Here is a 16,291-nt window from a genome sequence, read left to right as displayed (position 1 = left end):
ACTCACTGAGCTTCAATTCGTGCACCAAATATCTTCTTACTTTCCCATACAGTTTACTCATTGTATAGACATCGGAACAATTACTGTGTAGACATAGGAAGTGGCTACAACTCAGTTCCACTCCCTCCTCAGTTGCTGTCCTCCGCTCATACACTTTTGGATACAATTTATTTATTATTCTGAGTGGCACCTTATTACTTGGACTAAAACTGATAATGCTAAACCACATAAACCAAAACTATTTCTTCCAAAGGAGGTTGGACCTGAGTCTAAGAATTTTGATTTCCATTTGAAATATCACATAGTTCTCACAGTAAAAATATTTGTTTAAATGGCTTCGATATGGTGGGTTCGATAACGTCAAGATTCATTTGTGATAATTCTACATTCATTCCTGAGAATGATATGCTTCTAGCACCGGTTAGTACAATGATGACAAGAAACATAAGCAATTTCTGGGAAAACAGTTTATCGTTTTTGTTTTCCGTAATCCACTGCCACATTGCGTAAATAATGTTGAGACTTAGGTAACACATGTAATTTAAATATATGATAAACGTTTATCCAGATCATAATAAACTAGAGAATCTAGAGGATGTGTGGAATCTCATGAACTACTGAAATAGATTATCACGTTTGGTACATAATATGCTGAACATTAAATCAACCTGAAAATGTTTAATTATAATTATTTGTTCAGCGTTATTTTATTTGTGATTGTCTTTCATTTACTCTCTTTTTACAGCTGGTGAATTCGTCATACACATACTACGCACTGCTATGTCAAATCAACAAACGATCAACAGTACGACCACTCTGAAACCACGGAGAAGACAATTCCCTATGACGAACATCTGTCAACGGTTTATTAATGGTTTCAATCAGTACGCTCATTCTTTACATTTCTGTACTCAAAGTAGTAATTTAAGTTGGACGTAATAATGTCACAAGACTGGTATGAAATATTAGAAAAACGCAGGCTCTAGAGAAAGATGAGAAACTGTGCTCTGTGATGTCAAACAAACGATTACGTCAACAGTGTTGAGACACATAGCTTTCCATTACAATTTTTACTCTGTTTAAGACACTGCAAATGCAAAAGAACGTTTCTAAATACGGCCCTGTTTCACTAAAATTTATTTAATTGACATGTCCAAGTTGCATTACTTTCTCTCATTAGTGTGTTGTAATCAGTTATATTTTCTAAAAATTGTTGATGTATCCCACATGGATATTAGATCAAAAAACGGCTCACGAGTTAGCAGTTCTTCAGGACTGAGTGAAGATGCTTGTTGGAAGCTGATATTTGGTAGAAGACATTGATAGTTTACATTTGTTTAGATAATTATTTCTTTATATTCCATGACGTCACTGTAATATCGCTACACAATCAAGTGATGCACTACTACACGAATAACCTTAGATAAATTTCATAAATATATTGTGTTATAGGAACAGAAGAGGGATTAAAATTCAAGATGAAATGATACCAGTGATTAGATGACTTAACTATTCTTGGTGAAAATGAAGGGGACGTACAAGATTCACTGAACGCGATCAGCGGTCTAGTGACAATATGAATTGATTATAAAGCAAGGAGTATAAAAATATTGAGGAGGAGCAGATGTGAGACTAGTGACAAAGGTAACACCAGAAATAAGGAACACCTAGTAGGCAATGTGGAGGAAACGTTCTACCTTGGAAAAAAATGTCGTATGACACACGAAGCAATAGTGACGTAAAATGCAGGCTAGCACCCGCAAGGAACAGTTCATCTCCAAATGAAGTCCTCTAGCCCCAAACGTAGTCCTTTGTTTCTGACAGAAAGTTTTGAGGTTAATTGTGTGCTGGAGAATCATCGGCTATGGGAAAATCTGAAACGGAGAGAAACGAAGCGTTTGAGAAAACATATTCCAGTTAAGTAGCCTGACAAGAAATAAGGAAGTCAGCCCCAACCAGGGAAGGAAAGTAGTGTGTGTGTGTGTCTGAGAAAACTACTTATAAGAAGGAACGGGGCGACGGATCATGTTTTACGACGCTACCGAGGTTGAAGATGAAGCTGTAGGCTGCGAGCTTTGTAGGAGGAAGCGGAGATTGTAGGATGTATAACAAAGGTATTAGGAACTTGAGTGGGAGATAAAGAGATTACTACTTTGAGGTAGGTCGCATGAAACCAGTCACAAGACTCATGACCCGAAATAAAAATTTCACTGAACGAGTCACTATCAGATCAATTCCTCGCTCAAGAGCAACTAATGGAGATATTTCTTGTGCTTGAGATCTCATGCCCGTGTTGCCACAAGGAATGTTATCGTTCAGCTTGCCACGTGACTAGCATGTAGCCATGTAACTGCTGTCCTTGGGCAAGACAATGAGACATAAACGCACTTGATCGCGGCTAAACAGTCCGTGCTCGAAGTCTAAAACACTTCGTCTTGCTGACACTGGACTTCACATTTAGCATCGTGTCAAGAAAACCAAAAACAGCAGTGATGAAATTTTTGAATACGGAATTCATCATCAAATGTACCGGGTTTTAGAGGCGGTCAGACAGACTTTAGGGCAGTAGGTCACTCACAAACTCTATGAGGGATTACAACAGCTAATTAGAATCAGTCTCACTATACCTGCAGAAACAACGAATTCGGACATATGCCTCCGTTCAGTGCACGTTAAATAGACACTGAGATCAACAGTGATAAAGAAATCTCGCTATTGGACGTTCTAAGTACGGAAACAGGCGTTCAGGACTGATGACTCAACACATATAATAATGAGGAATATCTTCTCAGTAGGCGCACTACATTTCCTTAGCATACTTCCACCATACCTCAGTTTGTCATCTGCCTCACCTGCGATTACTTTTATATGGTCGTTACACTTTAAATCGCTGGATACGCATATTCCTACACATTTCATGGCCGTGACTGCGTACAGTTATCTCAAAAAAATCAGTCTTTCCTCACATTTATGCTTATTACCTTACATTTTGTTTGTGTTGAGCGTCAGTTGCCAATCCCTCCTCTCCCATGCCTCGATCCTACTGCTACAATTTTCTAGCACTGCGGTTTCTCTTCGTATAACAGCATCGTCACTGAGAAATCTCATGGAATTTCCCACACATCCCCTATGTCATCTTAAATATTGTCAACGGTAACGACGCTAAAACACTCCATTTCCGAACGCCTAAAGTTACTGTTACGTCCGAAAATTTTTCTCCATTGAGAACGATATGTTGCGTTCTGTTTGCTAGAACTCTCCGATCCAATCACACAGTGGGTCCGATATGTCACACACAAGAATTTTGTTCAGTGGGTGACAGTGCGGACTTGTGTTGAATGCCTTCCTGAAGTCTAGCAACAAGACATCAACTTGGCCGCCGGTATCTGCTGCTATCTAAGTCTTGAGATCGAACGCAGTGAACTGGGTTTCACACAGCCGTTATTTTCGGTTCCTATTGACGAGATTTTTGGTCTGCATATATGTCATAATACCCAAGGACAAAACATGTTCCAAAATTCTACAAGAGACCGACGTCACAGATGGTGATCTTTAGTATTGTACCTATTTTCGATGACCCCTTTCGAAGACCGGAGTGACTTGCGCTTTCTTCCCAATTATTATGTCAGCCTCACTCCTGGAGAGACCTACGGTACGTTACTCCTGGTCGAGGGGTAATTCCTTTCCATCCTCTACGCAGAATCAAACTGGTATCCCGTGAGGTTCAGTTGCCTTTCGTCTTTTAAGCGACTTCGGTTGCTTTTCTTTTCCACGATCATTTATTTCCAGGTGTTATTTTGACAATTTAATGTAACAATCTTCCACAATGAAGTTAGTTTTACAAAAGTTTAGTATTCCGGCTTTCCAGACGTCATCCTCCGTTTCGATACCGTTGTGGACACAGAGCGTTACATTAAATGACTTCAGTCCATTTATAATTTTAACAGAAGATCAAAACTTCTTAGGATTTTCTGTTAAGTTTTGTAGGTAGAATTTTCCTTTTCAGTTCGTATAATGCTTCACGCATGGCTCTCCGTACGCTAATTCTGGCTCCGTTCAGCTTTTGTCTGTGTCTCTTTTGCTACTTTATACAGGGTTAGTCGCGTAAGACGTAACACCCCCTTTATTCTGGGGGCGATTGCACATATCGGTAAGTTGTTTTCGGCAGATCATAGCAGACTATGGGGCACATACGTTTGTACATGCACAATAATCACAACGTTTACATTGACCGAGATAATGAAGCAAGTACATGTTTTTTAAATCGGACGCTATAGTTATTTACCCTCATTCGAACGCTCTGGAAAAGATGCGTATAATCATGTAACGCATGTTGATATTGTGATTCAAACTTTGCTGAAAATGACGCTGGGAAATATTGTAGCCGGCCTGTGTGGCCGGGCGGTTCTAGGCGCTTCAGTCTGGAACCGCGTGATCGCTACGGTCGCAGGTTCGAATCCTGCCTCGGGCATGGATGTGTGTGATGTACTTAGGTTAGTTAGGCTAAAGTAGTTCTACGTGCTAGGCGACTGATGACCATAGATGTTAAGTCCCATAGTGCTCAGAGCCATTTCAACAATTTTTGAAATATTGTACGATTGAAGGAAGAGGCGGTCGGAAGAGGCTGCAGACTGTAAACACGCCTCGCGCGACGCGCACGCCGAGTTGCCGTGCTCTATGCAGCATGCACGGCCTACGCTAGGTAGGTAAATCCTTATTTCCCAGCGTCTTTTAAGCAAAGTTTGAATCACAATAGCAACATACGTTACAACAGTGTACGCGTCTTTTCAAGAGCGTTCAAATGATGGTCAAAATAGTATAGCGTGCCATTTAAAAAACATGTACTTGCCTCATTATCTCGGTCAATATTAACGTTGTGATTATCGTGCATGTACCAAAGTATGTGCCCCATAGTCGACTTTGATTCACCAAACAGCGCTTGTCGATACATGCAATCGCACCCGGAATAAAGATGGTGTTACGTCTTACGCGACTCACCCTGTATATGCCGTGAAGCTCTCTTTGCTCTTGTACAATGTTTCTAGTACAGCTATGGAATCAAGGCGAGTCTTTCCCATGCCTCACAACTTTGCTAGGTACATAGGTGTCTAAATTGTACTTTGTAACACTCTTGTAGTATGATCTTTGAAGCCCCTCTTTGTCAGTTCTGGAGATGAAGTTTCCTTGTTGACTGCTCTTGCAATCTGAAATCTGTTTTATGTCACTCTTGCTAAGCGGAAATATCTTCCTACACTTCTTTATATTCATATTTATAGCCGTATTCATTGATTCTCTAATGACTTCATGATTACTGAATCCCTGCTCTACGCAATCTAAAACAAAAATTTCGGACCCGTTGGTGACCAGGTGAGCAAATAGGTTATTTTCATCAGTCGATCCTCTCATTAGCTTCTCAAAGTAATATTCGAATAAGGCATCCAGAAATATTTCACGTGATTCCCTGTCCCTACTACTAGCCTTGATCAGTTGAGTGTCCATGTCTACAACTGGTAACTTGAAATCTCCACCTAACACTAAAATATGACCATGAAACTAACGTGATATATTCTCCAATTTTCCCGAGAAATGTGGTTCCACCACTGTCACTGAGGCAGAAGGTATGTAAAATCGTCCGATGACCATGTTCGATTCATCTTTAACGCTTACCTTTACCCAAATTATTTCTCATTAAGAACATTTACTTATCGAGTAGATATTGTCATGTCCTCGCCGCTATAAAAAAGCCAGCTTTTACTATATGGATTCCAATTGAAAATATAAAATTTAATTGCTTTTAACATTTGGTTTTAGCCAGGTTTCCCTCCTTATTGCTGCATGGGCATTGTGGCCGTTTGCCGTTTATAAGCGACACTTGTTGTGGGGCCATTCCATAGACACTCATACAGTTACGCAGTAATATATTAACATTTTCTTTCTAACTAACCCGGGTAGTATTTCTCCATGTCTGAAATTGAAACGTACCTAATCTGTTCCAGGAAGAGATTTCTCTTTCCTAAAAAAACCCACATGTGCACATCACACATAATCAACCATCTTCGTAGACACTTCCTGTGTATTGTGCTCGCCTGACCTGCTAAGGGGAGAGGATCCTACCCGTCTCAACCCCTGTAGCGGAAGTCGAGGAATTAGCATCCAAGATCGTCACTTAATCGTCTGAGGCAGGCTGCCTCCGCTCTGCGAACGTCGCTAGCTGTCTTCAGTAAATCAGCCAGCCCTCTTTAGATGTCGAGGGTGACTTCTGTACCCAAGTGGCAGCCATAATTCGTGCTGACAAGAGCCACAGTTTGCAGCCTGGTGCTGTTTGTTATAGGCCAGTACTCATCAGTCTACACAGTGAAATATACAGACACAATTCGCATGTTCACAGAAGCCCTTGAGACAAAAACTGAACTAAATCCTGTGTAGGAAACTGAAACTGGTGCTGCTAGCATATCCGTGGGCTCCATTGCTTCCACTGGATGATGAAATATTCTTCTAAAACTGAGCCTTAGTTCTTCCGCAAGCTCTTCCCCACACCTAAATGTAGGGTTCCTAATTGGGATATGACGCAACTGCTTCTTCAACGTTTGCTCAACAAATAAATCCTTTGGTTGCCCTTTGTACTTCGCTAATCATTGTTGCTACAAATGCCTCATGGTTACTGATATTACTTTCAGAGAGGTCGGGCCTCTTTGCTACTGTTAGATTCTACACATTTCCATCATGGGTAGAGTTCCGAACAATCTGTCCTATGATACTTCCTGCCAGATTCAAATTATGTCTCATGAATCGTGCTTGGGTAGCTCAGTGAAATGAAGTATCCCGGAAAAAGAAGAAGGGCCGGTTCGAGTCCCACTTTGGCACAGCATTTTAATCTACCAGGAAATTCGATATTAATGCACAGTCTTCTGCAGAGTGAAAAATTCTCTAGGTACTTGTCAGATAAGACATTCAGTAATGTTTCGCAGGATATCTTGCTGTGCTCAGCTTCTACAACACTGTAGTTATCCCCATAAGTGTTGGACGATTTAAGTCTCCTCTGATGACAATAATATGATTGAGGAACTTAAGCAAGAGTGTATTTATTATTTCTCTACAGTTTCTGGTAACATCTTATGGTCGATAGAAAGATCCAACAATACCTTTATGCACACCCTTGATATTGGGTCTTGTTCACAGTCTTGCATGAAGCTTCTGATTCTATCTTGGTAGATTTTAAGTTTCTTGTCTGTTGCAACAAAAACAGCACCTCCATTTAGTTATAGTCCATACTTTTGATATACACTTAGATTTCACCCATAAAATATCACCCATATAATTTTGGTGTTTCAGGAGATTTCTGTACCTAATATTACGCGAGTTCCACTGCTTTTTAGGAGTGCTCCAACCTCGGAATTTTTGTTGCGAATGGTTCAACACTTAACCACTAGTATTTTAAAATTCTCGCCTCTAGTAGGCAATTGTTTGGATCTTATATGGACGTTTCCCATTCCTTACAGCTATCGTTATCTGGGCCGGATAGAGAGTCGCCTAACCTAAAAAACCATTGTTTGCACCCTAAGTGTACAGGTAGTCAGAGAATAAGTAATGCACACCTGTCCTATTCAGGGAGACCCATCGTTCTCAAACCTATGACGCAAGTCCACGATGTGGCAACGAGGAGTGACAGAGAACCTTCGAACACCGTGTTTCAATCCTTCCACTCAAATCAGAACCATGGGAACACACAATCAGGTCTGGTGACTGTGCTGTTAATTGAGAGCTCTGCTTAAACTCTATGAGCAACGGTGGTATTCTCTACCTTTTTTGCATGTCATTGAAATGATCCAAGTGTGACATGGGGACCCAGACGACACACATATTTTGCTCTAACATGAACCACAATTTCCTTTTGGTTGCACCCCGTCCCCTCAATGGCTGTCGAAATGTATCTTCAATAGGCTAGATGAAGAGCCCAGGCTTACATACTGAGTGCACTTCTCGATAAAGGACACTGCCAGTCTTTCAACAGATGAACTGAGACTCACAGATCCACCTTCGCTTTCAGTGGAAGAATGGGCCTCGAACTTGTTGGCTAGGGGCTAGGCATAATACCCTGAGTTCCCACAGGTCCCTGAATACCCTGACGTCTAAATTAAACCAAAAATCTTTATAAAATCCCTAAAATAACTATAATATCAAATTTTAAAATTGTGTGAAATAAAATATAATCTCAAAGATAGCAGTGAAGTGAACGAGTAGTGGCAAGTCTCATTCTTCCTCTAAAGCATACGGGATCCACGGGAGAGAAATGTATTTGAAGTAAATATGATATCCGTGGTACATGATTCTCGAAGCCGTCTCAACACACGCTGTCACAGCAGCTTCAGAACACTTGACAGCAGTCACTATGATTTTGAGCTGCTTACGAACGTCAACTAACTCATACTGCGTTTGAGGACCACATTCATAGTAAATCTGCATTATAGCTGGGGTAATGTTTAACAGAACAGTAAAAAAAATAACTTTAAAATAAGCTCTGTGATACTATTTTAGTTTCTGAATCCATCAAACTAAAACTGTTACCAATTCTTTAAGAACTCAAGCAATTAGTATGCAAAAAGACATTTCTACTAAGACCAACAAAATTATGGGATAAAACTTACTAATATTCTGAAACTTGGTTGAGGTTATAGCCACAAAGAAACTCGAAAATGACGTCAGTTTATGATAAACGCAGGCAATAGGCACTCCTCTTGAAAGAGAAATTTGAATTTAGCACGATATATTAATTTCATGTGCTACAGTTAATTAAATCATAGACGTATGTTTACTAAGGCAAAAGTGGTTGACAGCAACTTACCTTCAAAGAATCATAAAAAATTACGCCTATTTATATTGATCCTCACTGAAATCCACTATGAACACTACGAGTAAAATTGTGTAAAACACCAATGTTGGAAAAAAGTGGAAATTTGTGGTAAGTTCAATGGGACCAAACTGCTGAGGTCATCGGTCCCTAAGCTTACACACTGCTGAATCTAACTTAAAATTAGTTGCGCTAAGGACAACACACATACCCATGCCCGAGGGAAGATTCGAACCTCCGACGGGGGGAGCCGTGCGAATCGTGACAAGCCGCCTCAGACCGCGTCGCTACCCCTCGCAACACCTGTGTTGATCACAAATGATGCTACAGTACAAATTTCCTTTCTTTACACGACATACTGCAATGTTTCTTGCACGAGACATGCGGGACCTTCACTACAATCAACACGAAAAGCACATCTACATTTTGTTGTTATGTTGTAATACCTAAGTTTACGAGAGGATTTAACCTGACTCACATGATTTTACTCGAACTCAAAAGGAATACCTGAAGTCACAGTTTGTGCGTAAATGCAACTAATTTAACTTGCTAACTGCTTCGATTTTGCTCTTAACTGGTTTTGTGGGACCTCTTACACTACAGTGCCAAAGATGAACGCTATAGCTTCAGTAAAATTCACAAAACATACCAAAAATGTGGAGAACAACAAAGCATGTCTTCCACTTGGGGCAGCTAACAATGGCTGGTTTGAGGCGGTCAGCCACGACTTCTGCTCCTGTGCTAGCCTCTTCTTTCGGAGCAGTACTTACACTTGTCTTCAGTTCTTTGTTGGATGTATTCCCGTCTCCGTTCTCACCGTCATTTTTTATTCTCTACTATTTCCTTTCTTATCACTGAACACATTTCTTAATATCTTGAGACATGTTGTGCCATTCTGTTCCTTCTTCTACCAGGTGTTTTTCATATATCCCTTTCCTCAACGGCTCTGGTGGAAAGCACCTCATTTCATATCTTATCAGAACAAATCATTTTCAACTTCCTTTCGTTAGACGACATGTCAAACACTTCGATCATCCTTTTCTGCGGTTTTTTCATATTGTGTAGTCATACACGTTTCACTGTAGATAATGGCACGTTTATCTGTTACCTGAGTGTTCATTTTAAACTTTTAGGAAAGCTAGTAGTGTTGGCATCTGCCTCAATACCCAAACATATGTCATTCAGATACTATTAGTTTTAGTTCGTTCTATTGGTATATAAGTAATTTTGTGGACAACATGTGTCGATACAAGAGGAGCTATACAACTGAGAATTTGTTTGCTTCTACCCACGGCTAGAAGGTAGCACGCACCATGAGTAATAACACGAAATAACACTCCATTCCAAAAAGGTGTATACCATACATAATTATGTTAACTTTAGATAACGTGTTTTGTAACTCTGTATTTTGGAAAATCACAGTTTTCTCGAATTATTGTTATAATCTATTTGTACTGAGAGGAAGAGAGTTTTGTGAAGAGAAAATTTTTTGTGAATTTTTTAGTAGTTCAGTCATATTCTCTTGGCAAGACAGTTGAATGTAACTGGATAAATGAAGACTTCCAGGTTGGCTTTGGAGCAATATAATGTAGTACTGCTGAGGATAATTGTATGTGATGTAATATAACACTCCCTGAGAAGAAAATACGTCGAGAAAGTAATAAAGAAATATTTCTTGTAAAAAGTATTGTTTTGTTTTGTGTGTGAAGATCATGTGACGTAAACTAAAAGTGTAATGTGTCTTTGGGTGTGGAGTACTGCTGTGTGGAAATAGTGCAGTAAGAATTAAGATTATAAAGTACACTTTCATTACGACGTGTGGTCAAATTGCAGCTGGATGACGTTCTTGCAGTTGCGTTAGAATACACATCAAGATATAAGCCTTAAAAAGCCGCGGGGATGAAGTATTTTTCCATCTCAGGAAGCGTACATAAATGTGGTATGACACTCTCTATTGTAAATGAAATAATTCACAGTGTTTGACTAGTGGAACAATATTAGCTGGTTGTTTAAACAATTTATGTAGTTAAAGTGAATAGCTCTACTCTCTCGAAACTCAACTGTAAAACTGTGTAATAAACGGAGATCACAAAGAAGTGGATTTCTGTCATTGTAGTGAAAATGCAATAATACACACCTGTGCAATAAAGAGAGAGCAAGTATTATCATGTACTCGGAAATGCGAGACCTTCGGAAAACTCGATATAAAGATTCTCATTATTTAACGAGTTTATGGTGAGACACGACGTTCAGATGGCATGGATAGCAAGTAAGTGATTATTACTGTAAATGGAAATGATCAGAAAGTATTAGGTTATAGGGTTTTAACGTCACTGTATTGGTTTCAAGGGTCAAGTAGTAGATAAAGTGGCCCAACGGTGAGGTTCAAAAACCCATACTAAAATTCCAGATACTAATGCTGCTTGTTACATTGACACAATAACATTCTTTTCTCACTTCACATGACGTGCATTCTCTCGCTGCATTCTTCGTCACAGGTGGAATTTTTTGTCCTTAACCTTGTGAGCTGAACCTGGACTGGACTTTACTGGTGTTCTGTATTCTCGCGTTTGTCTATGCTGTCATCCTGACCAATACAAATGGTGTTTCTACATAAACGCCATACAATAAAATGAGTCGATTGGCGACTCCATGGAGTGCTGTGTGCACAAAGACCATATAAGTAAAATTAAACGAAAGGTCAGCGTTGGCCGTAATATTGATGTTTTATTGAAGGCAGAATCGATTTTCGATCACACACTGACCATCTTCAGTGCTGATATGTACAAATTAAAATCAGACCCTGGTATCAAGTTATCAATAACCAAAACTGAGAAACGATCATAATAACTTCAGTGATCGCTTCTTAGTTTTGGTTATTGATACCTTGATACCTGTGTCTGAGTTTAATTTGTACATATCAGCACTGAAGATGATCACTGTGTGATCGAAAATCGATTCTGCCATCAATATTACGGCCAACGCTAACCTTTCTTTTAATAAGATGAGTCGCAAAAACTGACACTGTATAGTTGTGCGTAAATTAGCTTCAACAACTTATTTAAAGACCAACCTATAAACTAAATAAGCAGTCTTCTGTAATTTTGTGTTGTGTAACGCAGTAGGGTAATGCACAACGGAGGTGTATCTGTTGAGAGGCCAGACAAACGTATGTTTCCTGAAAAGGGGCAGCAGACTTTTCAGTAATTGTAGGGGCAACAGTCTGAGTGATTGATTGAAATGGCCTTGTAACATCAACTATGCTTGTACTGCGAACTACTGAAAGAAAGGTGAAACTACAGCCGCATTTTTTTTTCCCGAGGGTATGCAGCTTTACTGTATGGTTAAATGAAGATGGCATCCTCTAGGGTAAATATTGCGAAGGTAATACAGTTCCCCATTCGGATCTCCAGGCGGAGACTACTCACGTCATTATCAAGAGAAACAAAACAGGCGTTCCACAGATCGGAGGGTGGAATGTAAGATCGCTTAATGTGGCAGGTAGCTTACAAAATCTGAAAAGTGAGGTGGATAAGTTAAACTTACAGTGATAAATAGAGAAGTTCGATGACAAGAGGAACAAGACACCTGGTCAGGTGAATACAGGATTATAAATACCAAATCAAATATGAGTAATTCAGCGCTAGGTTTAATAAGGAATTAAAAATTGGCATGCAGATAAGCTACTACGAACAGCACAGTAAACACATTATTGTAGGCAAGATAGACTACAGTAGTACAAGAGTACATGCTAACTAACTCCGTAGATATTTCAGAGATTGAAGAATTGTGCGATGAGATGAAAGAAATTATTCAGATAGTTACGGGAGACGAAAATTTAATAATCATGGGGAACTGGGATTCGATAGTAGGGAAAGGAAGATAAGAAAAGCGGTAGGTACATATAGACTAGGAGTAAGGAATGAAAGAGGAATTTGGCACAGAGTATAACTTAATCATAGCTAACATTTGTTTTAAGAATGATGAAAGAAAGTTGTACATGTGGAAGAGACCTGGTGACAGCGAAAGTTTTCAAACTGATAAGATAACGGTAAACATAGATTTAGGAACCAGGTTATAAATTGTAAGACGTTTCCAGGGGCAGACGTGGACTCTGACTAAAATTCATTGATAATGAAGCTGTAGAGAGTTTCAAAGGAAGCATTAAGGAGCGATTGACAAGAACGGGGAAAGAAATAGAGTAGAAAAAGAACAGGTAAGTTTGAGAGATAAAATAGTGACGGCAACAGAGGATCAAGTACGTAAAAAAAAGGGATAGTAGAAATCCTTGGCTAACACAAAAAATACTAAATTTAATTGATGGAAGGAGAAAATATAAAAGTGCAGTAAATGAAGCATTCGAAAAGGAAAACAAACCTCTCCAGAACGAGATCGACAGGAAGTGCAAAATGACCAAGCACGAATGACTAGAGGACAAATCTAAGGATTTAGTTGTATATTTCATTGGGGGAAATAGAATACCGCCTACAGGAAAATTAAAGAGGCTTTTGGTGAAAAGAGAACCACCAGCATGGATATCAACAGCTCAGACGGAAAACCAGTCTTAAGCAAAAATGGGAAAGCAAAAAAGTGGAAGGAGTATATTAAGTGTCTATACAAGGCCGATGCACGTGAGGGCAATATTATGGAAATGGAAGAAGAAATAGGTGTAACTGGAATGGGATTTATGATACTGGATGAAGAATTTTATACAACACTGAAAGACCTAAGTCGTCACAAAGTCCCGTTAGAACTACTGACAGCCTTGGGAGAACCACCCATGACCAAATTCTTCCATTTGGTGAGCAAGTAGTAAGAGGCAGGCGAAATATCCTGAGACTTAAATAAGAATTCCAATCGAAAAGTAAACAAGTGTTGGTAGGTGTGAAAATTATCGAACTGTAAGTTTAACACGACACAGCTGCAAAATAATAACAAGAATTCCTTAAAGACGAATGGCAAAACTGTTAGAAGCTGACTTCGGAGAAGATCAGTTTGGATTCCGTAGAAATGTAGTTAACGAAAGGCAACACTGACCCTACGTCTTATCTTGGTACGTGAAAATAAGGCAGACATATATTTCCAGCATTCGTAGACTTAGAGAAAGTCTTTCCACAATGTTGACTGGAAAACCCTCTTTCAAATTCCGAAGATGGCAGGGATAAAATACAGGGACCGAAAGGCTGTTTACAATTGGTACAGAAACCAGATGGCAGTTAGAAGAGTCGAGGGGCATGAAAGGGAAGCAGGATCGTAGAATATCCCTTATGTTATTCAGTCTGTATACTGAGAGATCAATAAAGAAAAAAAAGAAAAATTTGGGATAGGAAGTACAATCCAGGTAGCAGAACTGAAAACCTTGGCACTGTAATTCTTTCAGAGACTTGGAAGAGCAGTTGAACGGAATGGGCAGCGTCTTAAAAGAAGGCTCTGAGATACACATCAGCAAAAGCAAAACAATGATAATGGAATGTAGTCGGACTAAATCAAGCGATGCTGAGGGAATCATATTAGGAAATAAGACACGAAAAGTAGTAGATGAGTTTTGCTATTTGGGCAGCAAAATAACCTATGGCGGTCGAACTAGAGGAGACTGGCAATAGAAAAAAAGAGTTCATGGAGAAGAGAGATTTGCTAACATCGAATATAGATTTAAGTGTGAGCAAGCCTTATTTGAAAGTATGTGTAAAGAGTGTAGCGATGTATGGAAGTGAAACATGTATGATAAACAGTTTAGACAATAAGAGAAGAAGAATGCTAAGAGGAGGTTCTGAACAGAATTAGGGAGAAGAGGAATTTGTAACACAATTTGATCCGGTGGTAGGACACGTGTGAGTCATTAAGGGGTTACGAATAAACTATTGTAGGGAAGCATGGAGGGTAAAAATCGTAGAGGGAGACCAGGACGACGTAGACTGCTGTAGTTACTAGGAGATAAAGAAGCTTGTACAGGATAGAGTAGCATGGAAAGTTGTATCAAATCAGTCTTTGGGCTGAAGGCAAGAACAACAACGACAACAACAACAATGCAGTACCACACTGTGTGACATCACAATATGTGGCTTTCAGTTCCAACACACAAGCTAACAGAAAGAAAATGCTACATAAAAGTACTAATTAAATTTTAAAAGAATAAATTACCAGAATGTTTCTATAAAAATATTCTCTAAATTTATGTATACAGTCTGGCTGAACAAAATTCCAAGCACAGAATAATGTGCAAACAACTGTAACACAGCACTGTGAAAACAAAACTGTCTGCAATAGAAATTAAATCTAGACTGAAATTTGCTTAGACTGATATGATAATGAATTTATAAAAGAAGCACCTACATCTGAATGCTCCTATTACGTTCCATCTGTACTATAATAGGGACCAACAAATTTGTGTGGTCTACCTGTTACAACAAAAACTGGGTGCTGCTCGAAGTGATGAACATAAAATAAGCAGCGTAGCAGCAAGCAAGCCTAAGCATAATAGAAAAGCCTAGCACAAGTGCAGTGCGAGGACTTGCTACTATTCTGAGTATATCATGTCTGACTTTTAGCATTCTTCTTCCTGAGAGATGGTAGTGGATTCTGAACTTGCTAAATGAGTGAAAGACAGTTGAGTCTTACAAAACTACACTGCAAAAATTAAACTCACACTCTGAGTGTTATTATCATCTTTAGAAAATTTACCTTTTGTAACATATTTGACTTTGCCAAGTGATAAACTACTGAATTGGTAAAGGAGTGCAATATGTAAACAGGAAAGATTTTTTATTCTCCTCTGAACAACGAAATCATATAACCCAAACCAAGAACGAAAAAAAAATCTTGTACAAATAATATACAGGCAAAAAGTTTCAAAATGAAATTTTCATTTAAACCTATTCACCATGATTTCAATGTTTATAAAAAGTGTACCTCGGAAGGAAATAGTGACAAGTGGTTACATGTAGTGTCAGAGTTACTTTAAAATATATCTAGCTCACCAGCGTTCCATTGGGAGGTAATACCAGTTGTCAACAACGACGGTATGCATGTTTTAACTGTTACGCAGGTGAAATTTTAAATGGGACTGACAACTTTAGACTGTATTTTAATGTACCTGTGCATCAACATGTAGCCGAATGTCACTTTTACCTTTGAAGAAGCCTTTCTATAGATGTTGAAACCATTGTTAATGGGTTTTAAATAAACAAAAAAAATTGTTCAAATGGCTCTGAGCACTATGGCACTCAACTGCTATGGTCATCAGTCCCCTAGAACTTAGAACTACTTAAACTTAATTAACCTAAGGGCATCACACACATCCATGCCCGAGGCAGGATTTGAACCTGCGACTGTAGCAGTCGCACGGTTCCGGACTGCATGCCCAGAACCGCGAGACCACCGCAGCCGGATTTTAAATAAGTATTCCATTTTCCATTTTGCATCTGATTCGGTGTTTCTAATTCC

General features: G+C 39.2%; 1 protein-coding gene across 1 annotated transcript in view; it reads left to right on the top strand.

Annotated features, from left to right (window-relative positions):
- Window positions 1-820, top strand: part of LOC126285292 (odorant receptor Or2-like) — a 54,199-nt gene extending 53,379 nt beyond the window's left edge. Inside the window, 1 exon segment of the mRNA XM_049984580.1 lies at window positions 746-820. Within this exon segment, the coding sequence (XP_049840537.1) occupies window positions 746-820 (75 nt within the window).
- Window positions 821-16,291: the final 15,471 nt, after the last annotated feature.

This window comes from Schistocerca gregaria, chromosome 8 (genome assembly GCF_023897955.1).
Source record: "Schistocerca gregaria isolate iqSchGreg1 chromosome 8, iqSchGreg1.2, whole genome shotgun sequence".
Classification (NCBI taxonomy): domain Eukaryota; kingdom Metazoa; phylum Arthropoda; class Insecta; order Orthoptera; family Acrididae; genus Schistocerca; species Schistocerca gregaria.
Note: the sequence above shows the minus strand (reverse complement) of the source record. Positions and strands in the feature narration are given on the sequence as shown.